At 40.5% G+C, this 26,168-nt stretch overlaps 1 protein-coding gene across 1 annotated transcript in view; it reads right to left on the reverse strand.

Annotated features, from left to right (window-relative positions):
* Positions 1-26,168, reverse strand: part of COL4A1 (collagen type IV alpha 1 chain) — a 218,498-nt gene that overhangs the window by 82,293 nt on the left and 110,037 nt on the right. The window contains exons 5-20 of the mRNA XM_073664356.1: positions 25,874-25,918; positions 25,725-25,787; positions 25,572-25,625; positions 23,880-23,906; positions 21,645-21,725; positions 21,473-21,535; positions 16,975-17,010; positions 16,849-16,890; positions 15,782-15,862; positions 14,453-14,497; positions 12,321-12,380; positions 9,681-9,725; positions 9,107-9,160; positions 8,723-8,764; positions 8,476-8,569; positions 8,310-8,345 (exon numbers count right to left, since the gene is read on the reverse strand). Coding sequence (XP_073520457.1) covers positions 8,310-8,345; positions 8,476-8,569; positions 8,723-8,764; positions 9,107-9,160; positions 9,681-9,725; positions 12,321-12,380; positions 14,453-14,497; positions 15,782-15,862; positions 16,849-16,890; positions 16,975-17,010; positions 21,473-21,535; positions 21,645-21,725; positions 23,880-23,906; positions 25,572-25,625; positions 25,725-25,787; positions 25,874-25,918 — 868 coding nt within the window. The remainder of the gene's footprint in view (positions 1-8,309; positions 8,346-8,475; positions 8,570-8,722; positions 8,765-9,106; positions 9,161-9,680; positions 9,726-12,320; positions 12,381-14,452; positions 14,498-15,781; positions 15,863-16,848; positions 16,891-16,974; positions 17,011-21,472; positions 21,536-21,644; positions 21,726-23,879; positions 23,907-25,571; positions 25,626-25,724; positions 25,788-25,873; positions 25,919-26,168) is intronic.

Below are 26,168 nucleotides of genomic sequence, written 5' to 3' on the forward strand. Positions count from 1 at the left end.
ATAATTTAATTTTTTCTCTTGAAATATAGCTCGTACCTCAACCTAATGCTTTTTAACCAAGAGATTGATCCAAAGATATAGACAATTGGGTCATTTAAAGTTACTTCATCAGTCCAGCACCCAGACTTCAGCACCTACCCAGATTTTATCACCAAACACTTCAGCATCCCAAAGAAATAAATACTCAAAACTTCATCACACTCCAGGTTTCAGGATTAAAGATTTCATCCGATGCCAAACCCTTATCACCTTAGAGAGTAACCGTCATTATAATTTTTATTATACAAATATATACTACACACATGTCATGATTCCTGCATTCTGTATGGGATTGCTATGCTGTCCTATTGAACTGGTTCTTGCTGTATTTTGATGGACTGCTTGGTTGTCCAATCCAGTGATTGGCAAGTCGGGCTCTCGGTGCTTTGATTGACAGCTCGGCTGTCCAATCTTTGACTGGGATTTGCAGGGCAGTCTCCAGGTGTTCAGTGTTCTGGAGATTGCCCAAGCTATTTAACTGAGCTGCCTGCCCCTGTTCCCTGCCAGACGTAGTTAGTGCTTCCTGGTGAGTGTTTGCCTCATTCTGTTGTTCTGTGTTCTGATCTTCTGCTGCCTGACCCTTTGGACCGTGTTCTGACTACCTCCTTGTCTTGCCCTTTGGCTTTGCTCTGCTCTCTCTTGATACTGACTCTGGACTGTGACCTGACTTACGCATCTGTCTTTTCCCTTGGTATCTACGGGCTCTCTTGGTATTGACCTCGGAACGTCTGACTACCCGCCTCACGGTCGCTCCATGAGTTACTGACTAGTGTCACATTACGTTTGGCCATACATTTTTTTTTTCTTTTCCTCTCACCAGTTCGTGCACTGTGTGATCAGGTGACGAGTCTGACCCAGATGGTTCAGGATCTGACCAGGAATCTCCAGAGGCTAGAATCCTCACAGTCCAAGCTGCAGGGTCAGTTTAGTACTCTGGGTGTGTCCCAAAGCTCTCTGCCAGCGACAGTAGTTATGTCTTCTGGACCTACTGACGTACAGTTGACATCCCCCGAACCAGTTGTGGCATGCCAAATTCTTGGGGGGGAGGGATCAATTTAGGGTGTTCAAGGAGAGCTGTAAATAATTTTTTACTCTGCAACCCCGGTCTTCTGGGGATGAGTCCCAGCGGGTGGGTATAATCAAGTCCCTATTGCGTGGGGGTCCTCAGACTTGGGCATTTTCTTTGTCCCCACTAGCCCCAGACCGGTCTTCTGTCGACGCCTTTTTTGATGCTTTAGGGATGATTTATGACGAACCTGACAGGGTCCAAGTCGCAGCGGCTAAGATCATGAACCTGATGCAGGGGGGCCACACCGCTGAGGATTATAGTTCGGCCTTCCGGAAATTGTCCTCTGAGGTTTTTCCCTTAGAAAAGTGTACTTTCTCTGTTCAGGAAATATCATTTCTGGGGTTCATTGTATCTGCTGAGGGTTTTAAAATAGATCTTGGGAAGGTGCAGGCTATAACTGATTGGGTTCAACCCCAAGACCTTAAAGCACTACAGCGTTTTTTAGGATTCGCCAACTACTATAGAAAATTTATAAGGGGTTTTTCGCAGATTGCTAAACCTCTTACTGATCTCACATGTAAGGGGGTAGATCTTAAGGTTTGGCCGTCAGATGCTATTGGGGTCTTTGATAAACCAAGAGAGTGCTTCATGTCTGCTCCAGTTTTGATTCAGCCTGATCTTCAGAAACCGTTTATGGTAGAGGTGGATGCCTCAGAAGTTGGGGTGGGGGCTGTTTTATCCCAAGGTCTCAAAACCCTGACTAATTTACAGCCATGTGCATTTTTTTTTCTAGGAAATTTTTGTCTGCTGAGCGAAACTATGATGTTGGAAATCACGAGCTGCTTGCTGTAAAGTTAGCTTTTGAAGAATGGAGACATTTTTTGGAGGGAGCTATTCATCAGGTCCCGGTTGTGACTGATCATAAGAATCTGGCTTATATTGAATCTTCTAAACGTTTAACCCCTAGACAGGACAGGTGGTACTTATTTTTTTCTAGATTCAATTTTTCCATCAAGTTCAGACCAGGGTCTAAGAATGTTAGAGCTGATGCTCTGTCACGCAGCCTTGAGTCTGTTTCTCCTCCAGGACCTCTTTCCTCCATTCTTCCTAAGGGTATAGTAATTTCGTTGATGTCCTCAGAATTGGAGGCTGAGATTTGCAAAGTCCAGTGGTCAGCTCCATCCGCTACTCCTGGATCAAAATTATTTGTGCCCGTTTATCTAAGATTACGTTTGTTGCAAGAGTTTCATGACTCTATCTTGAGTGGTCACCCCGGGGTCACTGCAATTCAGAAGGCTATATGTAGAAACTTTTGGTGGCCATCCATGCTTAATGACATTAAATGTTTTGTATCCGCTTGTGAGGTTTGTGCACGCACTAAAGTTTGACATAACCGGCTGGCCGGGGAATTGGCTCCTTTGCCTCTTCCAGAAAGACCGTGGACTCATTTGTCTATGGATTTCATAACTGATTTGCCTTTGTCTTGTGGGAAAACCGTTATTTGGGTGGTGGTTGACCGATTCAGTAAACAAGCTCATTTTGTTCCGTTATCAGGGTTACCTAATGCTGAGACGCTTTCCCAGTTATTTGTCAATCATGTGGTAAGATTGCATGGCATTCCCTTGAACATTGTATCCGACAGGGGGGTGCAATTTGTCTCCAAATTCTGGAGAGCGTTTTGTAAAAGATTAGGGATTGACCTATCATTTTCCTCTGCTTATCATCCTGAAACTAACGGTCAGACAGAGAGGACCAATCAGTCTTTGGAGCAAATTCTTAGATGCTTCATTTCGGGTCAGCAGGAGGACTGGTCCACATTCTTACCTCTTGCTGAGTTGGCCTTTAACAGTCGGGTTAAGCAGTCTACTGGAACCTCACCTTTTTTTTGCAATTATGGTTTTCATCCTCATTTTGGTGAATTCTCAAGAATGAGTTCTGGTTGTCCAGGAGTAGAGGTTGTGTTAGGGGGATGGTTGCAAACAACTTTATTATAATGGAACCCAACTGACCCCGGGGTCCGCGATGCTGCCTGGTGGACTGCGGCCGAACACCTTCCGGGTGAGAAGGTAAAACAACCAACTTAAATAACAATCCCCTCCGTGTTACAGCACACCGGAGCGGGACTAGGAATTCGCACTATCTCCGTTAACTGCATGAGAGATGTGTAATAAATAAAGTATCTGTAGTCCTGTTGCAGCACACGGACTACACAGTTGGTGCTAGGATGCGTGTGTGACTCACGCCGGGGTATAAGTGCTCTCAGCCGGCGTGCTACCGGACTGAGGAGAATCTCTCCACGTGGCTTACAGGCGGTACCGGGAATACGGCGTCTGCAGACTGCTCGGGGTGTATGGCGACCCCTTAGTCGGAGCCAGACTGTCAGACGAAGCTACCTGCCTATTTCCACTAAACCTGCCTATTTCCACTAAAGCACCAGTGGAGCTCAAATGACCAAGCGTCCACACAACACCATCACTGCTCAATGATCAGAGCGCGCCGCCATGTTTGTGGGAGGGCTTTTTAAATATTAAGCCCTGCCCACAGTCGTACCATTGGTGACGTCACCCGCGACCAATCAGGCGGCTCAGCTGACTCCCAAACCACCAATCACGGTCCGGTCCGCCATGTCACGGGCATGCTCAGTGCAGAGAATCCTGGACTTAGGCTGTAGCAGCCCTGTTTCCCTCCGCAACCTACGCTTCATGTTGCTAGGGATAAAGGCCTGGGAAACAACTCGTCCATCTCGTGCACCAGCTAGGCGTTGGGACTGACGAAAATGCTGAGCAGCATCAGCCCCTGCTGGACCAGAATGGGAGACCACAGAATCCCTTGATGGCTCTGAACCCATTTCAAATCCAGCAAATGCCCGACGCCTAACAGGTTGTCATACAGAAACTTGGGGATGTCTGGAGGGAGGTTCAGAAGAATATTGGGGTAGCCCAGCATCGCCAGAAACGGAAGGCTGATAGGAAACGTTCAGGGGGCCCCATATTCAAAGTTGGTGATAAGATATGGCTTTCTTACAAAAATATTAAATTGAAAGTGCCATCAGCAAAGTTGAGTCCTAAGTTTATTGGTCCATATGAGATTTTGGAGGTAGTTAACCCAGTGGCCTTCAGATTAAAACTCTCTCCGTCTTTCCGCATTCCAAATGTATTCCATAAATCTCTGCTAACAGAGTTTGTCACTTCCGTTTTGTCTCCTTCATCTCCACCTCTGCCAGTTTCCATCAATGACAGTTTGAAGTTTGAAATACAAAAGGTTGTTGATTCTCGGAAAGTCCGTAATTCCCTCCAATACCTCATTCATTGGAGAGGTTACGGACCAGAGGAGAAATCCTGGGTCCCTGCTCGAGACATAAACGCGATCGTCTAGTCAGGGCTAGTCAGGGCCTTCCATCGGAGGTTTCCTGGGAAACCAGGGGGTCCGGAGGCCCCCCAATGAAGAAGGGGTATTGTCACGATTCCTGCATTCTGTGTGGGATTGCTATGCTGTCCTATTGAACTGGTTCTTGCTGTGTTTTGATGGACTGCTTGGCTGTCCAATCCTGTGAGTGGCAAGTCGGGCTCTCGGTGCTTTGATTGACAGCTCGGCTGTCCAATCTTTGACTGGGATTTGCAGGGCAGTCTCCAGGTGTTCAGTGTTCTGGAGATTGCCCAAGCTATTTAACTGAGCTGACTGCCCGAGTTCCCTGCCAGACGTAGTTCGTGCTTCCTGGTGAGTTTTTGCCTCATTCTGTTGTTCTGATCTTCTGTTGCCTGACCCTTTGGACCGTGTTCTGACTACCTCCTCGTCTTGCCCTTTGGCTTTGTTCTGCTCTCTCTTGATATAGACCCTGGACTGTTACCTGACGTACACATCTGTCTTTTCCCTTGGTATTTTACGGGCTCTCTTGGTATTGACCTCGGAACGTCTGACTATCTGCCTCACAGTTGCTCCATGAGTTAGTGACTAGCGTCACAACACAACTTTTTAACATATCTTATCAGACAAATTTGTTCCTTCCACCTCAGGAATTGGTCTTCTACTCTCATTTCACGAGTAAAATCAGTATTCAGTGAAGATTTTCCAATTATTGAGATGACAGTTAGTGGCTTTTAAAATTTTCTGGAAGAAGAGACAGACACAGATATCCTGGTGCAAGTTCTCCTGAAACAACAGTTATAGCTCCCCACAGAAATTTATGAGCACCAACTTTCATCTTCTAACTAATAAAAGGAAAATTTGTATTCGGTGAAGACAGATTTTATCTGTGAATTGAGAATTTTGAGAATGAATGATCAGTTCAGGAGGAAAAAGCAGCAGATTTCAATGATAAGATATTTTACAAAGTTTCTTATTTCCAGTGTACTATTAATTAATAAAAAATAAAATGATGGTTACTTTTTAAACTTCATCAGACCTGATATTTCAGCACTCAGTAGTTCATCTAATTCCAGACTTTACTAACTGAGACTTAAACAGCCCCCCATTTCAGCATCTTGCAATAAATAAGACCTCAGACTCCAAAAATGCATGACACTGAAAGTGGATCATTCCTTAGATTCCATAATACAAATAGTATACATATTTAATAGATCTCTGAGACCTGGTGAGACTTCAATTGTTCTATTGAGAGAAGCTGCTGAGGTTCTAGCTGGCAGGTGATCTTTAATTTGCAAATCGCATACTGGTGTCACGTGACCATCAGCTTGATCTTTCAAATGAGGGGACTAACCTAATCTTTCAAATGATCCACTAATCTCCAGTCACATAGTGTGACTGCCAAACTTCAGCTCAGGGAAAAAAACTCGTTAAAGGGAATCTGTCAGAAGGTTTTTGCTATGTAATCTGAAGACAGCAGGAGATAGAGGCTGAAACACAGAATTCAGGGATGTGTCACTTGTCAAAGTGCGAGATGTTTACTAACTGTGCAGGATTTATCAATAAGAAATTAACATTGCCAGACTGGTCCAGCAACTAAACACCTCACTGTCTATGGACTTAGTACACAGAGAGCCTGGTGTGGGCGGGGTTAGCTTTCTCAGCTCTGCTTCATTCTAAATCTAAAAGTTCTGATTGTGTCAGAACTGCTGCACCCAGTAATCTAAGTGATACATCGTTGGAATCACGGTCTCTTTGCCTACATCAGGCTGCTCTCAGATGTGGTAGAAAAAAATCTGCTGCCAGATTCCCTTTAATAGCATTGAGCTTTTTATCATTACGTCTGTAGAGTGAGGGAACTCACTCTGTTTGCAGTTTTCTATTCATGTATATATGCATCTCTGATTATATTATTATGCAACTATGCAGTTATGGTTCATTTTCTCTGCATATACTTGTTGGGTATTTTTGACTGATGTATTCTACCTTTCTAATTATTGCTTGGTGCATTTATATTAACATACTATTGTTGATTTACCTTTACATAACCCTATTACTATAATTGGATGTGTACTTATATCCATTGAATATTGGTGTATTTACATCAATCTAATGTTCAATATGGAAATATACAGACTATATCCGCGTGTACCCATCTTTTTGTCCTGTGTGTGTCTTGTCTTACCTTTTATGTGTTTTTATTGTGTATTGTTAATAATAAAGTTTATTCTATAACTAATTGAGTCTATTTGTAAAGCTCCTTTTGTTGGAGTAGTTTTATTGAGAAGTGTGAGATTTCAGCAGCAAGAGGATCTGTCAATAAAACTACATAGGCAGAGAATGAGTTGAACTTTCATAAAAGATTACACAGTCATTCTGACATCGATTATCAACAAAAAATACAGCATCCTTATCAAGTCTAAGATCTATTAAACAATGCATGCAGTTTGTATTGTGAAATTGGGTGATATATCTGCTTTAACCATTCTCACCCTAGACCCCAGGGTAGAATACTAACTCCCTAACACTGCCATAACACAGATTGGCTGCATGGCACTGCTTTACAGATCTACTTGACTAGTTCCTATATATAGATATATATACAGGGTGGACCAAAAGTAGGTGGACAGAAAGTGTAATAAGGTTATGAAGGGGGAGATTTATCAAACACTAAATTGCAGCCGCCTGTCTGGATCATCCTCCAATAAACCATGAATTAGACGTGGACGATAAGCTTTCCACCCAATAGAATTCAGGATTCGCATGATAGAAGCTCGTGAAATTCCCAATTCCAAAGAGGCTCTTCTGGTGGACTTTTTTGGACTCTGAACAAATGTTTCAGCAACAAGTTGTTTGTTATCTTCTGTACAGACTGTTTTGGGTCGACCAGTTTTTGGAGCATTAAGGATTGAGCCAGTGGCATTGAATTTGTCACGAATGTGGTAAATGGTTTGTCTCTTTGGGGCTTGAGTACCAAATGTTTCAACCCAATTTGCTCGGTTTCAGCATTTTGAGATTTCCAATACTCTGTTAAAATCCATTTTCTTTGATGTGTATTTAAATTATTTGCCATTATGTGTTAGCTGAATTATCTGAAAAGAAAACAGATTTGGGGGAGATCTATCTGTGAAAACTAGATCTGTGAAATTGGCTCAGTTGCCCTTAGCAACCAATCAGATTCCACCTTTCATTTTCCAAAGAGTCTGTGAGGAATGAAAAGTGGAATCTGATTCGTTGCTAAGGGCAACTGAGCCAGTTTCACTTTACACCATGTTTGATAAATCTCCCCCTTCATAACCTTATTACACTTTCTGTCCACCTACTTTTGGACCACCCTGTATATATATCTATATATATTTGTTTCACATGAGCTGTAGCAGTACCACACACCGAGTAGAAGGAGCTTTATATATGGATTCTTCATACTGAAAAATTGATTCATAGAAAAGTATTAACAACACACTTAGTGATTTGATACAAATTATTTTCAATTTAGTTATCATAGCATAGGATGGTCCATCCATATTTTAATCTACCTTGTGAAACGTGTACCAGCTCATCAAAGACCTTTATCAACTCATATCTGTTAGGGAGTTGGTAGATATAAGAGGCAAAACCCATTGGACTGGAAGAGGGATAGAGTGCTCTTCAATCGGTGTGGGGAGTACTTTTCCCTTTGTATATTTGTATCACAGATATAAAAAGAGTATAAGGGAGTCACTTTGTAGTACTGGTGTAGGACTGCCAGTATCAGCACATAGAAGGAAGGTCAAAAGGGAACAGTTGTCAGCCTTATACACAGGAGAAAATCCAACTCTTCCAAGGTCCAGGAGAGCTCCCTAATTCCATGAGTTTTCTAGATATCTTTTGATATCTAGAGATTTATTTTATACAGTACCTGGTTGTCCAGGGCTTCCGGGTATTCCAGTTGTACCTGAAGAATAAAACAAATAATGTTTGCTATTAAGAAAAAAATTCTTATTAGTAGATAAGGCAATGAAATTAAAAATCACAGCTCAGAACTGGAAACAAAATGTAAACATCCGAAAGCTTAGTCTAGTTACCTTTGGCACCCTTCTCTCCTTTGCTGCCTGGATAACCAGGTGTTCCTGTGTCTCCTTTTTCTCCGGTAACAGTATGTTGGCCATCATGTATTACCTCAAGCACACAATAATAATAAAATGGTCACCACAATTGTACTTTAAAATTGAATTATTTATGGTTTTTGCTTTCTGTAAGATAATTCTTTGAGTAGTGAATATAAATGCATGTAATAATAAGCAACATCTATATGCGAAACCCACAACTTACAATTCCTGGTGGTCCTGGTGGTCCAGAGTCACCCTTTTCTCCCTAAAAAAAAAAATAAATAAATAAAGTTGTTTCCACATATTTCATCTAATGTAAGAATATTCTCTGCAATGTTTTATTACTTTTGTTTGTTAGATACAATTGTAATATTTTTTATATCTACACATTGGAGCAAACAGTATATTATACAAATTGTGCACCAAAGATTGTGCTGTAGATCTTTAGTGCACAAGTGTAAAGCAAAAAACAAGTAGATGAAGTGCAGTAAAGAACTCTAAAGCTTAAAACATCCACTTAAATGTAACAATCTCCTACTTTGATCATAATGTTTGGCAAATAAAAGAGAAGCTAATAACTACACCTCTGTGAACACATTGTACTTACTCTTTCTCCATCCTGTCCTCGAATTCCATCAAATCCTGGTCTACCAGGTACACCCTAAATATGTTAAGAATTGCATTAAACAGTTAAATTGTACATCAGCAATAAAGTTTTAATTACTTTTGCTGAAAAAAAAATGTTTTATTTTAATTAATTTCATACTTTGTCTTTAAAAATATATATTATATTCCATATAATATATTAATTGAAAGACATATTTTAACTTTGTTTATTTTACAAATAATAACCCTTTTTCATTAAAACATAATTCCCCTTAAAGTAGTATCTGAGGGATGGAGATTTCTATAGAATCACTACACCCGTGAAGCAGCATATGGGGCTAGAGCTGAGACTCAGGCAGTATAAGCCCTTTATGTTTAGGGAGATTTAACCTGTAATTCTTTGCATAACTTGTCATACTGTTAGCCATAAATCTTTTATGGACCACTATACTTGGAATATGACATGAGGAGGATGCAGGTATGTTTAATTTATAACAAAAATAACTAAACAATTCATAAAATGTAATTACCTAATGTTATATTCTAATGCTATTATTTTTTAATAAAATACTTACATCATGTCCCCTTCCTCCCTTTTCACCATCTTTGCCAGGTTTTCCCTAAATAAAAGGCATAAAAAATATAAATCGAGAACATGCACATGATTATATTCTTCTGATTTTTAAGAAAGATGGGCATCCTGATTATTGGCTTGGTTCCTCCAATTTCATGCTTACTAAAGGTGGCCATACACATTTGTCTCAGATAAAAGGGATTGTCCAGGCTTGGTGTTAAGGTCTGCAGTCACTCTATGTGACTGCACACTTGTGAATCTTCACAGTTCACAGTCTGCACGCTGTCAGGATTCTCCAGCGCTGAGAGCAGGCAGGAGCGTGATCACACATAAGCGATTAGCATATAAGTGGTCACGTGTCAACTAGACGTGTGCACTCTCACGCAATACAGCTGAATTGAGAAAGGCTGGACACGTCAAGTTGGAATGTGGCTGGAAGTATACATATACAAATTGCATGCTTGCCGTCACATGACCACTCCCTCATGGCATCGGCACTGGAGAATGTTGACACCGCGCACTCTGCACTCTGTGAGGATTATAGCAAGATTGTCACATATAGTAACATAAGATTGTTCATTGTTAAATTTCATCCGCTGAACAATCATTTTAGCTGATCATATATTTTTCTGTGAAAGAATATGCCAAGAATATTCCCAGAAAGATCATTCATCATTCACTTCCTTCATCAAACATATATCACCAGTTGATCAACGGTAACGGCTGAAAAGTTTGACTGTGTTGGTGCAAGGTACATGCAACAGGCAATGACATCTTCAATTGTTGTTCAGCCATCTATTTTATTTCTATCTAATATGTATAGGCACATTAAGAGGTGTCTCTAATAAACAGGCAGGTTAATACTAAGAATAGTCCTGGGGAGTTTGGGAACATGGAGCACCATTAACTCACAGGCCCACTGGCAGCTTCTAGAATATATATACAGTACAGACCAAAAGTTTGGACACACCTTCTCATTTAAAGATTTTTCTGTATTTTCATGACTATGAAAATTGTACATTCACACTGAAGGCATCAAAACTATGAATTAACACATGTGGAATTATATGCTTAACAAAAAAGTGTGAAACAACTGAAAATATGTCTTATATTCTAGGTTCTTCAAAGTAGCCACCTTTTGCTTTGATGACTGCTTTGCACACTCTTGGCATTCTCTTGATGAGCTTCAAGAGGTAGTCACCGGAAATGGTCTTCCAACAATCTTGAAGGAGTTCCCAGAGATGCTTAGCACTTGTTGGCCCTTTTGCCTTCACTCTGCGGTCCAGCTCACCCCAAACCATCTCCATTGGATTCGGGTCTGGTGACTGTGGAGGCCAGGTCATTTGGCGTAGCACCCCATCACTCTCCTTCTTGGTCAAATAGCCCTTGCACAGCCTGGAGGTGTGTTTGGGGTCATTGTCCTGTTGAAAAATAAATGATGGTCCAACTAAACACAAACCGGATGGAATAGCATGCCGCTGCAAGATGCTGTGGTAGCCATGCTGGTTCAGTATGCCTTCAATTTTGAATAAATCCCCAACAGTGTCACCAGCAAAGCACCCCCACACCATCACACCTGCTCCTCCATGCTTCACGGTGGGAACCAGGCATGTAGAGTCCATCCATTCACCTTTTCTGCGTCGCACAAAGACACGGTGGTTGGAACCAAAGATCTCAAATCTGGACTCATCAGACCAAAGCACAGATTTCCACTGGTCTAATGTCCATTCCTTGTGTTCTTTAGCCCAAACAAGTCTCTTCTGCTTGTTGCCTGTCCTTAGCAGTGGTTTCCTAGCAGCTATTTTACCATGAAGGCCGGCTGCACAAAGTCTCCTCTTAACAGTTGTTGAAGAGATGTGTCTGGTCTCTAATCTGAGCTGCTGTTAACCTGCGATTTCTGAGGCTGGTGACTCAGATAAACTTATCCTCAGAAGCAGAGGTGACTCTTGGTCTTCCTTTCCTGGGGCGGTCCTCATGTGAGACAGTTTTTCTTTGTAGCGCTTGATGTTTTTTGCAACTGCACTTGGGGACACTTTCAAAGTTTGCCCAATTTTTTGCACTGCCTGACCTTCATTTCTTAAAGTAATGATGGCCACTCGTTTTTCTTTACTTAGCTGCTTTTTTCTTGCCATAATACAAATTCTAACAGTCTATTCAGTAGGACTATCATCTGAAGTTCCACCAGACTTTTGCACAACACAACTGATGGTCCCAACACCATTTATAAGACAAGAAATCCCACTTATTAAACCTGACAGGGCACACCTGTGAAGTGAAAACCATTTCCGGTGACTATCTCTTGAAGCTCATCAAGAGAATGCAAGAGTGTGCAAAGCAGTCATCAAAGCAAAAGGTGGCTACTTTGAAGAACCTAGAATATAAGACATATTTTCAGTTGTTTCACACTTTTTTGTTAAGTATATAATTCCACTTGTGTTAATTCATAGTTTTGATGCCTTCAGTGTGAATGTACAATTTTCATAGTTATGAAAATACAGAAAAATCTTTAAATGAGAAGGTGTGTCCAAACTTTTGGTCTGTACTGTATATATATATATATATATATATATATATATATATATATATATATATATATATATGTGTGTTTTTGGTTCTCACTATTATAAATGACAGCACTTACTCTGGGCCCTGGTTTGCCGGGTTCTCCTTTTTCACCTTTAATACTTAATCCAGGATCACCCTAAAATAAAAATAAACAAAAATAGGAGTGTGTATTTATATATGCTAGAAATGATCAAATCTTTAGAAATTAGAATTCAGCAGCCTAAAATGTCAGCTGCATTAGGCTTTTATGCAGGCTATGATAGTCCCTCCTGATTGGCTGCGCTAATGTGATGTGTAGTTGCAAGGCATTATTGGGAAGCCTGCTCGGTTGCGCTTGAGGTCATGTCCGCCTTCTGTTACTAAAGCAATTTTCTACAATGTGTAGAAGGGAACCTGTCAGCAGGCTTTTGCTACCTCATCTGAGAGCAGCATAATGTAGGCAAAGAGACCCTGAATCCAACAATGTATCACTTAGGCTGTATGCCCACTATGTGTTTTCCAAGCGTTTATGCTGCGGAATTTCCGCAGCATAAACGCTTGGGAAACGCTTGGTAATCCGCCCCCCATGGTCCCCAATGACAAGCCGCAATGTCAATGCCCATGCTGCGGATTTTTCCGCAGCATTTATGCTGCGCTCAAAAATCCGCAGCATGTCCATTAATTTTGCGGACAAGCAGCGTAATCGCCGCCATTGACTTGCATTGAAACGCATAATATCCGTGTCAGTACATTTGTACACACAGATATTATGCGTTTCTATGTGCGGATGGTACCCAAGTCTGGAGGAGAGGAGACTCTCTTCCAGACCTGGGTACCATAGAAACTGTAAAAAAAAGAATTTAAAATAAAAAATAAAGTTTATACTCACCTTCTGATGTCCTCCCGGTGTTTTGTCCGCTCCGTCCGGTCTCTTGCAATGCTCCCGCTGTTGTGAAGGAACTGCCATGACGTCACTGAGTCATGTGACCCATCACATGACTCAATGACGTCACCGTAGGTCCTTCACAACAGCGCGAGCCGCCCAATACACCGGACGCGGCAGAGAGAACACCGGGAGGGCAACGGAAGGTGAGTATAAACTTTATTTTTTTATTTTTTACCATTCTTATTCTTTTTTTTTAACTAACTTTGTCACACTACTATAAATCCATGCCGGTTGCATGGATTTATATAGTGTGAACAAGATGTCAAGCACTTTTCCAAGTGATGCTAAAATCGCTTGGAAAAGAGCTTGATAACCCACATGCAGAAATGCATGCAAAAACGCTTGACAAACGTCAAGCTTGACAAACGCTTCTACCTGGCAGGAAAAACGCATGTAAAAAACGTATGCGTTTTTCCTGCCAGGGAGAAGCGTAAAAAATATGCAGCATTTCTGCATCGTGGGCACATAGCCTTAGAGCTGAGAAAGCTAACCCCGCCCACACCAGGCTTTCAGTGTACAAAGTCCATAGACAGTGAGCTGCTTATCACAGGAGGGGGTGTTGACGAACTACTGTAGTCTAGCATTGTTAATCTCTTAGTGATAAATTCTTCACAGTTAGTAAACAACAGCACACACTTTGTCAAGTGACACATCCCTGAATTCTGTGTTTCAGTCTCTATCGCCTGCTGTCTTCAGTTTACATAGCAAAAACCTGCTGACCCTTTAAAAGGCAGCAGCCATTTTTTGGGCAATTTGAGAGAATTAAATAAGTTATCTCTAATATATACAGTAAATATATAAATACATGTGCAATGGGAGATAGCTCATCCCAGGACAGTGATTGTAATACAAAATGCATCCACTTTATGACAGAGTTCTTGTCCCAGGACAACAACTGCAATCTATATATAAATATAAATATCCCTGCTCATGAATAAATAGGAATAATAGTTTTAATGCAAAGGCATCAGCTATTTCAAATACACAAAATACCCAGGACAAACCAACTTGAATGTCCCTTAGCGTGTTGCCCAACTGGCGAGCGGCCTGCCATAGGTTGGTGTAGCAGGAGCAGGTGAGCCACACACGCAGGTTAAAGTAGTGGGAGACCCTGTCAGCTATACTGCTGAGAGCAAGGCACAATGGAGTGAGTGTGGATGATATGGCTTCCTTCTCTCCCCACACCTCTCGCTTAGTACTGCTTATATCATATTGTACATTTATGTACAGCACGTCAATAAATGCCCAAAGTTTAAATAAAAACACCAAGAAGAAACACTTACCCTATTGCCTTGATCACCTTTATCACCTTGCATGCCCTTTTCTCCCTGTGATGTGGGCAAAGATCATACAGAGCATTATAATTATTATGATTATTACAAACACTATGTAGGCTGCAACATTTTATGAAGGGCAGTAGACGACTGATGATGTGTGGTACTACAGGGTTAAATATTTAAATGGCTTGATGTTATATAACACAGTCTACAAGGGCTTGGTTTATTCAATTTTACTGATTTGCATTTTTCTCAGCATCATGCAATAAACAGTGATTATTTTGAGAACAATCCTAGGAACCTTCTGACTTTTTTCATTTTTCAGCAATTGGAAAAATTTGGCAAACATACATTTTCTTCTCAGTCCATGTCTAATAAAGTATGGCCATCAATCTATGTTAAAGCCTTTAATTCTGCGGAATAGGACTATTTGTTGATTTTATATTGTATTTTGTATTGTATTGGATGTTGTATTGTATTTTCTATAACTGTTAAATAAAAAAAAACAGGCTTGCAGTTCAGAAGTCGTTTAGAAAAAATAGCTCTATAATAACGGTGCCTCTAATACACCCTTATAATGGTGAATGACTACTGTGAGACAGTGAGGGGAATTATATGCGAGGGATAGAGGATTATTGAACCCTCTGGAGTGCATTGTAATCACAGAAACAGCTGTGGTTGCAGTGCAAAATAAAAGCAAAGTTTGGACTTGGTCAAGCTATTGGATTTAAGAAAACCCAGCATGGGCTTTTATTTTTGGAGTGATCTACAGGATGGCAGTGGGGCGGATCACTCCCTCCAGCCGGGTTTTACAAGTGGCTTATGGCCACAGTTTTCATTTAAAAACCTGCAGCAAAGGTTTGGGTGTGTCAGTGGTTTGTTTGTTAGCTGCAGAGCAGCAGGCTCTGTGCACCGCAAACCTGTGTCAAGCTGAGCACAGGCCTGTGAAAGCAACGTAACTGGCGCACCTCAGAGGGAAACTTTGCAGCGATCACCCATGGCAACATGTTTACACGGACTGTTTGGATCACCCGGTTGCAATCCAGAAGACCTCATTTGCATTTGAGTTGTCAGTTTTTGCAAATAAAGACATTTAAGTTGAACTTTCCTTGGGTCACTGCCTCATTAGCACACAGTGTGAACACCGCCGCACAACACTACATACTATAAGGTCCAATGCCACTAAATATTTTGCTCCAGTTAGGCTGCATTCAGACATTGCGGCTGAGGTGCATTTTTTGCAACAACTGCGATAAAATTGCAACATTTTTGCAGAAAATAAAAATTATTATTAGAATAATCATTATGGTATTTAATAAAAAAAATATATATTACCTTTTCCCGATACCACACTGAACTATTTTCAGCAGATGCATGGCCTTGTGGACCTGGAGGCCCTGGTGGTCCTGGTTCACCCTGAAAAAATAAAGATAAAAAGACACAGCACCCACAATATTAAAATCAAAAGAGAAAAACATTAATAAGGTCCTCCTAAGGTGAGACACATTAATATTTGAATATTCTAAGTAGTCTGCTCAAAGCTGTCAATGTAAGTACACTACATACAAAATAAAAAGGAAGCATATTCTTGACTACTATTCAATGCAGTTGCCTGATTAGCAAACCAGATGTACTGAATGTATAAACAGTTTAGTTCCCATCTGGATCACTTTTCAAAACTACATGACCACTATGCTGAATTTTTCAACTATGCTTGTAAACAGTAATTACTATTAGCAGTAATTTCCCTTGAAAGAGCATCAAACAAGCAAAAGGAGCATCATAACTGTGTTCAGAGAAATTCACTGTTCAATATCTTATAACATCACACAATAAAAATTGTCTTGTGCTGAGATGAGGCATTAATGATCATGAGCCTCATATCCACCACTAAAGTAGGTTTATGGTTAATTTGAGTGAGACTGGTTTCACACATCTGACATTCAAGGCTTGAGCATGGACCATGATGTCCAGATCATCCGCAGGTAACTTGACACCAACTCATCAGTCTCTTAGGCATAAATAAGGCTGAGTTTGGGTCAGAAGACCTATGGGTGGTGGTGGACATGTGTAACCTGCTCTTAGTGAAATGGCATTTGAGGAGCCAAATTTGTGCAATTTGGCTCCATTCTTACATCCGAACTTTTTTTAATCGCATTTAGGCGAAAGCTTGAAAGACAGTGTTGAAAAGCTAAATTAATTAGCTCATGATTTAATTAATTAAGCCAAATGTCAGACTTTTTTTGCTTTGTCTGACTCAAAAAAATAAATACCAACATTTTTTCAACAAGACCCACTTACAGTGAAGTCCAAACTGAACTATCTAGTGGCACAATTTATTTGATCTGGTACTGATTTATCTCCCCTTATCTCTACTTATAACAAAGAAAGACAATACTTACCTTTTCACCCTGTGGTCCATGGAAGCTAAGCCCCATTTGACCCTGGAGAGGTACAAAACAAAAGATCCTTACAGAACAGTTTATGTTAACATTAACTGATATTATTAAGATATAACCTATGCATACCTTTGGTCCTGGAGCTCCAGGTTGACCAGGTGCTCCCTGGAAAAAACACATAAAGAAAGTAATGTAAGTGTACAGTTACAATATACAATAGGGCAGATGTATATTATAGTAGATTGTTGTATCCAAATAGGTGTGGTATGCACCAGGTAAGATTGAACTTTGGTGTGAGTTTCACTTTCACCCACCGTAGAAGTACAATGTCCAAGAAGAGGCTTAAGAGCTCCTTCACGTGTCAGTGATTTTTCCCATAGGCAAAATACAGTCTGAGTTTGATCATTATTTTTCATCAGAGTTTGGTCAGTGATTTTTCATCAGTTTGGTCAGTGTGTCAATTTTTAGCATCAGAGTGTGGTCAGAATTTCATCAGTTTTTCTTGGATAAAAAAATAAATAAATGATGGACATTTTTCAAGCTTCTCCTATCATACAATTCGTGAAAAATGGACAATACACAGTGCTGTCCAATTTTTACCCAGATCCATACATTTGCATTGGTGAGTAGCAATGGCATACCGCCAATGGTGGCAGGCTACGCCAATGCTATGGGGCCCGTGAGCTGGGGAGGCCTGGTGACAGCGCTTGCACCGGGGTCCCACTCCTCCCGTTAGTGCCCGACCACACGGAATGATGGGCGTGGAAGCATCTGCTGACTCTCCCTCTTCCATCATTGCTCGCGCTGACGGGAGGAGTGGGTGTCAGCAGCGCAAGCAATGTTGATGTAGGAGGGAACGTCAGCAGATGCTTCCACCCCCATCATTCTTCCTCGCCGTCTGACGTGTCAGAGCAGTGGGCACGATGACGTCATTACAGCGAGCCCGCTGTTCTGAGATGTGCGGCGCATCACACGACACGCTCAGCAGACTGGAGCATCAGGTGGAACAGGGAGAGGCGGGTATTGTATGTATATTTTTAAATCAGTGACTGGTGGCCATAATAGCGTATGGAGGACCATAGGGGGAGCATTATATTTTATACAGGACCATGGGGTGTGCATTATATTGTATACAGGACCATGGGGGTGTATTATATTATATACAGGACAATGGAAGGTGCATTATATTGTATACAGGACCATGTGGGGTGCATTATATTGTATACAGGACCATGGGGTGTGCATTATATTGTCTGGAGGACCATGGGGGTGCGTTATATCGTCTGGAGGACCATGGGGGTGCATTATATTGTTTAGAGGACCATGGGGGTGCATTATATTGTCTGGAGGACCATGGGGGTGCATTATATTGTATGAAGGACCATGGGGATGCATTATATTGTATGGGGGGTGCATTAAATTGTATACAGGACCATGGTGGGTGCATTATATTGTATGGAGGACCATGGGGGTGTATTATATTGTATGGAGTACCATGGGGGGTGTATTATAATGTATGGAGGACCATGGGGGGTGCATTATATTGTATAGAGGACCATGGGGGTGTATTATATTGTCTGGAAGTCCATGGGGAGGTTCATTATATTGTATGAAAGACTATGGGGAAGTTCATTATATTGTATGGAGGACCATGGGGGTGCATAATATTGTCTGGAGGACCATGGGGGGTGCATTATATTGTATGGAGGGTGTATTATATTGTATGACGGACCATGGGGGGTGCATTATATTGTATGGAGGCCCATGGGCGGTGCATTATACTATATGGAGGACCATGGCGAGTCCATTATATTAGATGGAGGACCATGGGGGGTGCATTATATTGTATGGAGGACCATGGGGTGCATTATATTGTATAGAGGACCATGGGAGGGGGCATTATATTGTATGGAGGACCATGGGGGGTGCATTATATTGTATACAGTACCATGGGGAAGTTCAATATATTGTATGGATGACCATGGGGGGTGCATTATATTGTATGGAAGACCATGGGGGGTGCATTATATTATATGGAGGACCATGGCGAGTGCATTATATTATATGGAGGACCATGGCGAGTCCATTATATTAGATGGAGGACCATGGGGGGTGCATTATATTGTATGGAGGACCATGGGGTGCATTATATTGTATAGAGGACGATGGGAGGGGGCATTATATAGTATGGAGGACCAAGGGGGGTGCATTATATTGTATACAGGACCATGGGGAAATTCAATATATTGTATGGATGACCACGGAGGGTGCATTACATTGTATGGAGGACCATGGCGAGTGCATTATATTATATGGAGAACCATGGAGGGTGCATTATATTGTATGGAAGACCATGCCGAGTGCATTATATTCTATGGAGGACCATGGTGAGTAATTTTATTATATGGAGGACCATGGGGAGTGCATTATATTCTATGAAGGACCATGAGGAGTGCATTATACTATATGGAGGATTATGGAGGGTGCATTATACTATGTGGGGCCACTATATTATTTGGAGGGCTACGTGGGGGCCCATTATACTGTATACAAGCAATTATACAGTGTAAAGGTTTGTGTGGGATCCATCATACTGTGTGGAGGGCTGTGTGGGGGCCATTATATTGTTTGGAGGACTAGTGGGGGCCATTATACAGTGTGGGGCCATTATATTGTATGTAGGCCCATTATACTGCATGGAGAGCTGTGGGGGTCACAGTTGGGGCATCTTACTGTGTTGGGCCACCATACTTTGCCTGGGAGTTGAGTTGGGGTACAGTAGGGTCATTATACTGTGCATGTAGAGGCTAATGTGGAGGAATTCACCATAGGGGTATCATACTGTGTTTGGGGGGCACTTTTGTTGGCATCATACTTTATGGGGGCAATGAATGAGTAATTTAGGATTTCAGCAGGATGAAAATTACTATGTAAAAGCTGGAAAGTTGTGAGATATGCTTTTTTTGTGACCTTGACAATTATTTACTTGTTGTTTTTTTTTTGGGGGGGGGGGGCAATTAGAACTTCTGCTATGGGGCCCAATGATTTCTATGTACGCCACTGGTGAGTATGATCCAACACTCGAATCAATATCAGACAACTCTCCATGCTTTTGTGTGGACCACTCGGTCTGGAGAAAATGTGAATTACCCCATAGACTATCATATGTGCAAGAGCTATCCATGAAAAACACAGAGAGCACATGGAGAAGAAAAACTGATCTCTGACTGAGCCCTAAATGTGTGTTAATACCTTATATGTGTATTTTTTTTGTGTAAATATTTGTTTTATAAATACATTTCTCAAAACTTTTTTTAGAGTAATGAAATGCTTGGGGGCCTTCTTTTAGACCTCTGGATGGTATGGAAACTCATCGCCACCCAGCAATCACACTGTGGGGCACCGAAGGGGTGACAGAGAAAGTCCCCTTCCTCTGTCTAATCTGCAGCACCTAAGGGGATAATTCAGCAGTGCTGTCTGGCGGGGTTTTCCTTGTCAATGATGTTCTATAGTAAAGCAGTGAAAGCAGATCTCACCAATGCCACCAGGTGCAAAAACAATGACACAACAATAGAAGTAGACCGCTCAGGTGTGTAAAGTCAGAGGTAATTTAGCTGTAGAGGATGGCCTTACACAGCCAAAATCTGCCTCTAACAGCAGCAAGCAGAGCCCAGTGTTGTTAACCATTTAAATGCATTTTTATATTTTCTATCAGCTGGATAAGATGATACAATTATACATATTATATATATACATATATATGTATATCTTCACATTTTAGCTAGAGGCACACTATTCACTATAGGCCAGAACTGGACAAAGTGCGGCCCGGGGGCCACATCCAGCCCTCTGGCTGTTCCAGTCCGGCCCGTGCACCGAGACAGCTGAGGGGCTGAAAACAGTGGCCCACAGTGCCCTATGCTACAAGTCCACCACTTGCCCACTGTCACCACTATCTGCATCCTCGAGCGGTGAATACATTGGTGTAAAACAGGGCCCCCGGCTACTTCTTCCACCAATTAGCGCGTGAGTCCACGTCCGCAGACAAGATAACGTCACTTAACCGCACTGCTGCAGTTGCTGGGAGTATGTGTTGTTGTTTTTTTCACAAGTGTATGGCAGGCTATGTGGGGCTCATGCTATATATAGGCTGCTTTGTGGGGGCTCATGCTGTACATAGGAGGCTGTGTGGGGGCTCATGCTGTACATAGGAGGCTCATGCTGTATAAAGGGAGGCTGTGTGGGGGGCGGGGCTCATGCTGTATATACAGGGCTATGTGAGGGCTCATGCTGTATATGCTGCATATTGGAGGCTATGTGGGGGCTCATATTGAATATGCCATCTTCTTTTTTGGGGAAGATTTAGAACCAAGTCTAACACTTTTCCTACATGTATAACTACAACATAGAACATACAGAACTAGCAAGCAAGGATAATAACAGACTTTATCTGTAACAAGGCAGTTTACTCAAGTTGAGAGTTAATGGAAAAAAACTGTTGTGAAGTTTCACTATAATTATAATCTAATTTGTCTTTTTGTGATCTCACTTTATAGTCCTGATTCCATAAGATGAGATAAAACTGAGGCCACAATATATATTTTTCTCACATTTTTCAAATACTTACTGTACGTCCTGGTGGACCAGGGGGACCAACTGGGCCTTCTAAACCTGGCAACCCGGGTGTGCCCTGTATGAACATAAAATGTAAAGGTAAAATATGCAATATATTAACAATGTAAACATAATTATAATAACATATTTAATCAATCTTGTTTCATGATCTACATTTAACTTACTGGTAATCCATTGATCCCTGGTAAACCCTTTTCACCTTTTATCATTAATCCCTGCATACCAATAATATCTCCTGGATCTCCCTGGAAAAAGATACAAATATTAGAATAAACTGAATGTAAATGACTGCAGTATACGTGTAACTTTTCAGAGTTCATTCGTATTGAGTAAGTGAATCTCTTTAGAAAAGAGATATGTAACCTCCATCTGCAGCTATACATGTAACACTGTATGCCTTATGTACATTATAAAGGTACTCTCTTTAGAAGTAGCATTTCCAGGGGAAAATTCCTCCATAAATTCGCCATCTGACAAAATAAGCCACAGCCTTTTTTTTTTTTCATTTTTGTTGAATTAGACACAATAAAAAAACTGTCTGTCTACCCATAAAACTGGAGGCATATAGTAAAGGTCTCCTACTCATCTATGGCATTAAAAATTCTCCTACTCATCTAGCTCATTACAAAATATAGTATGACAATGTGCACACTCCTTAAAAGAATTTCTACAGGCTCAATAAAAAACTCTGAAATTGCAGAAATCTAAGAAATAAGAAAGGAGTTCATGTCCATTTGGCTCTCATCATTGTTAGCTACAGACTAATTGGGCAGGGTTTTGCTAAAAGGCCTCAAATCAGCTTAAGCTGGTATTGACTGAGGAGTAGGAAAACATCCAACAAGTCCCCCCTCTTTCTTAAATTAAGGACAAGGATAAAACTTCTGGCACAAAGAAGATCAATGAAAATGAACATAACATCATCATTGTTGTTAATATTTCCCTATTTCGACTGTGAAGAACTAGATTTTCTACCTCTCAACTTTTCTCGTCCCCTTTCCTGTCTTCATTATTTGAAAGGGACTGCTATTTTCCTATGATTGGGAATTTTTCGCCAGTTTTAGCATGTTAAATTGGCCACATAATGGAACAGTGGCTACAGAGCTGAAAAAAAAAAGATTTTAATTTCTCCTCTCCATTGTGGAGATATTAGCTTGTAAAGCTTAGGTTATAATTTATGATAAACTCAACTGTACGTCTTCCTCTGAGGTTAACCAATCATAAGCAGGCAGCAACATACAAGGGAAAAAAGAAAATACTCACACAATAGCTTAGAATAGGCTTTCTGCTATGTGAGACAGGTAATGACAGACACTGAACTCACTGCTCTGACTTTGATTTTTTGTATTCTTTTTATATGAGTCTAGCCATATCTGTAACTTTGTGTCTCATTTCATTTATTTACTTGTATTTGCTGCATGATGTATTGCCTATTTTTACTAAAATAGTAGATAATTCACACTGAGCTGCCAGATGGAGTTAAAAATAGGGGTAAAGCGAAAAATAGGAATTGAGATAAATATTTGAATAAAAAGAATTTTAGTTAAATAGAAATTAAAATATATAAAATGGTTTAAGATCCGTTTTGAAGGAATGAGTAATCAGATAGTTGATTCAGCTAATTATGATATGATAGGAGGAATCCAACCGAGATTGTCGAGGTGGTGGATTAGTTCTACATGACTGTAGAACTAATCCACCACCTCGACAATCTCGGGTGGATTCCTCCTATCAACAGGACTCCAAAGTTCCCTATCATCTTCAATCAAATCCTCTCCATAATTAGCTGGATCAACTATCTGATTACTCATTCCTTCAAAACGGACCTTAAGCCATTTTATATATTTTAATTTCTATTTAACTAAAATTCTTTTTATTCAAATATTTATCTCAATTCCTATTTTTCGCTTTATCCCTATTTTTAACTCCATCCGACAGCTCAGCGCGAATTATCTACTATTTTAGCATTTTTACTCCCTGCGCAATCGCGGTATTGCTTTCAATTCACAGCAGTCCTGCCGGTCAGATCCTTCTAGCACCACTGAATTTCCCTTTCTCTCATCTATTGCCTATTTTTGCCTAATTTTTGAAATGTCATTGAAATTGTCCTTTTTTTACACAGATTTATATATATTCTTTCAGTCTGATGAAGGTCTAAAGTGGATTGAAATATCATGATATTTGTTTGGATTGCATTATTAAACATATTCCTACGCTAAGATTACAAAAGGGGTGGTCCTCTTCTTTATGAATTATATGGGGTGGTACCCCTCCTGAGCACCCACTGATATGGAGTACACCACACACCACCACCACGCACCATATATTTTTATCACCATCAAAAAGGTTAAACAGCATCAAATAATTCACATGAGTTACTTTACTTCTGCATTAGTACATACCTTAATTCCTGGTAAACCTGGAGGGCCCTAAAATAACAAAACAGGGTAATTAAAGATTTCAACAGCATGTGAAAAGGGAAATATTAAAATATATATATATATATATATATATATATATATATATATATATATATATGTATATTTAAAGAAAAATTTCACACTTTATATTTCAGGCAACTGGATTAAATGCTATTTTGGCATTTCATTCTTTTTTCTACTTTACACCGTTTACTGTACTGGTTGATTAATTTTATACTCTGATAAATCGGTTCGCGGGAATACCAAATATGTTTATTTTTGTTTTATGCTTTATTTCTACTTTTTATATTTTTTACTTTTTTTTCTCACTCCCATTAGGAACTTGTACCTATGTTCGTTTGATTGTTTCTTCTATTTACTGCAATACTTTTATATTGCAGGATATAGTCAAAATGTTGCCCGAAGCTGGCTTCATAGAAGAATTAAGATGGAAGCCATGGATCTAAGTAGGCCCTAACCTGCTATGACAACTCATCGGTACCCCACAAATGTTCAGGAATGGTTGATGGGTGCACACATGCAGTGGCAATCCGAGGCAATTTAAAGGCCGTTATCAGTGAATGACAGTGGCATTTAAATGGTTAAATAGAAATCTCCAGTCACTGCTGTTACAGGCAGATGCAGGCTGTGTAGCACAACTGGCATCTGTAAGCCATGGTGCGGGCTCATACCGAGCCCGCTTCACACAAAGCACCCAATGTATGATATACGTATGTCACATGTTGGGAAGGGGATAAAGTGACCATGCAGTCTGTACCATGCAGTTACTGTAACTGAAGGCGGTGTTTATGGGAACTGTATTCTTTCCATGTATGGCAGACATGCTCATTCCATCTAACTGCTGCGATCATGGCATATAAAGATTGAAAATGGGGGGGGACTATCCCTTATGATTCCCTTGCAACCTAATTGTGGGTTGCTCATGATATTGTCATTGCCGCCAGAGGTTCACTGAATGTGTCATGTTTGTACACCTAGTATATCCATAATTTTACAATACCCTGCAATATTACTGTATTGCAGTGTATTGTACAAGTCATCGCAGGTTCAAGTGTCCCTAGGAAATTGATCAAAAATGTAAATTACATTACAAATATTTAAAAAAAAATGATCAAATTTCCCTCCTTTACTAGGAGGTAAATTAAATTGAAAAAGTAAGGAGAGAAAATATTTGGTATCGCCACCTGCATTACTGTCCAGACTAATAAAAGGTCATAATATCTACCCCCATACGGTGAATGTAAAAAAAAAAAAACTAAAAAGAGCAGAATTTCTGATTTTATGAAATAAAAATAGATCAGAAAGTCATTTAGACTTTAAAATGGTAGTGATAAAAGCTACAGCCAGTACTGCAAAATCAAGCCCGCATACACTTCTATCAGCCAAAAAATAAAGTTAGAGCTCTTGGAAGGCGAGGAGAAAAAATCGAAAGCAAAGAGATGCCCATTGGGACTGCCACCCAAGGGTTCGCATAAACCTGCAGTAGGCCTAGGATGTATTCTTTCCAGTATCGTCTATACCATTAATGAATGTAAAAGTGAACCATCTCACTTCTGCATTCTTGATACTACAATTCTCGTCATATTTATGCTTCATCAACAATGTATATCAATATGAAATGGTATTTAAACCATAGAAATATGTAGTACTTACTGGATAACCTATTAATCCCGGAAGCCCAGATGGCCCCAATGGTCCAATTTCACCCTATGAGGAAAGGATAAATTGTTACTTAATCTAACAATATTACAAAACACCATCTGAATTAGAAAAAATGTATTATCAGTAATAAGTTGCATAATTTACCTTTGTACCATTGCAGCCGGGAATGCCAGGTGGGCCTGGAGGGCCATCTTGACCAGGTATGCCCTTCAGAAATACAAGATTTTATAATAGATTAAAATACTATTTTCAAATGCAATAAAGTATTTATTCAGAATGAAGCCAATACATACAGGGAGGCCAGGGTTTCCTGGAAATCCAGCAGATCCGGGAGGCCCCTGGATTGAATGAAAGGAAAAAACAATGACTTTCTGATTGAATTGCTTCACAATGCAAACCACTTGTAGACTGTACACTGATTTTAATAATAATATAGTAATATTCAGCAGAATTAGTGAGACAGAGGGGGAGAGGTAAGTCGAGAGAGTAAGATAGAATGAAAGAGCCATTCATTAGCCAACAAAATGTCTTAAAGGGATTGCCCCACACTTTAAAGGGTTTGTCCAGTGTAGATAAGTTATCACTTAT

The sequence above is a fragment of the Phyllobates terribilis genome, unplaced genomic scaffold, assembly GCF_046119375.1.
Source record: "Phyllobates terribilis strain yellow unplaced genomic scaffold, ASM4611937v1 Scaffold_2__4_contigs__length_985480577, whole genome shotgun sequence".
Classification (NCBI taxonomy): domain Eukaryota; kingdom Metazoa; phylum Chordata; class Amphibia; order Anura; family Dendrobatidae; genus Phyllobates; species Phyllobates terribilis.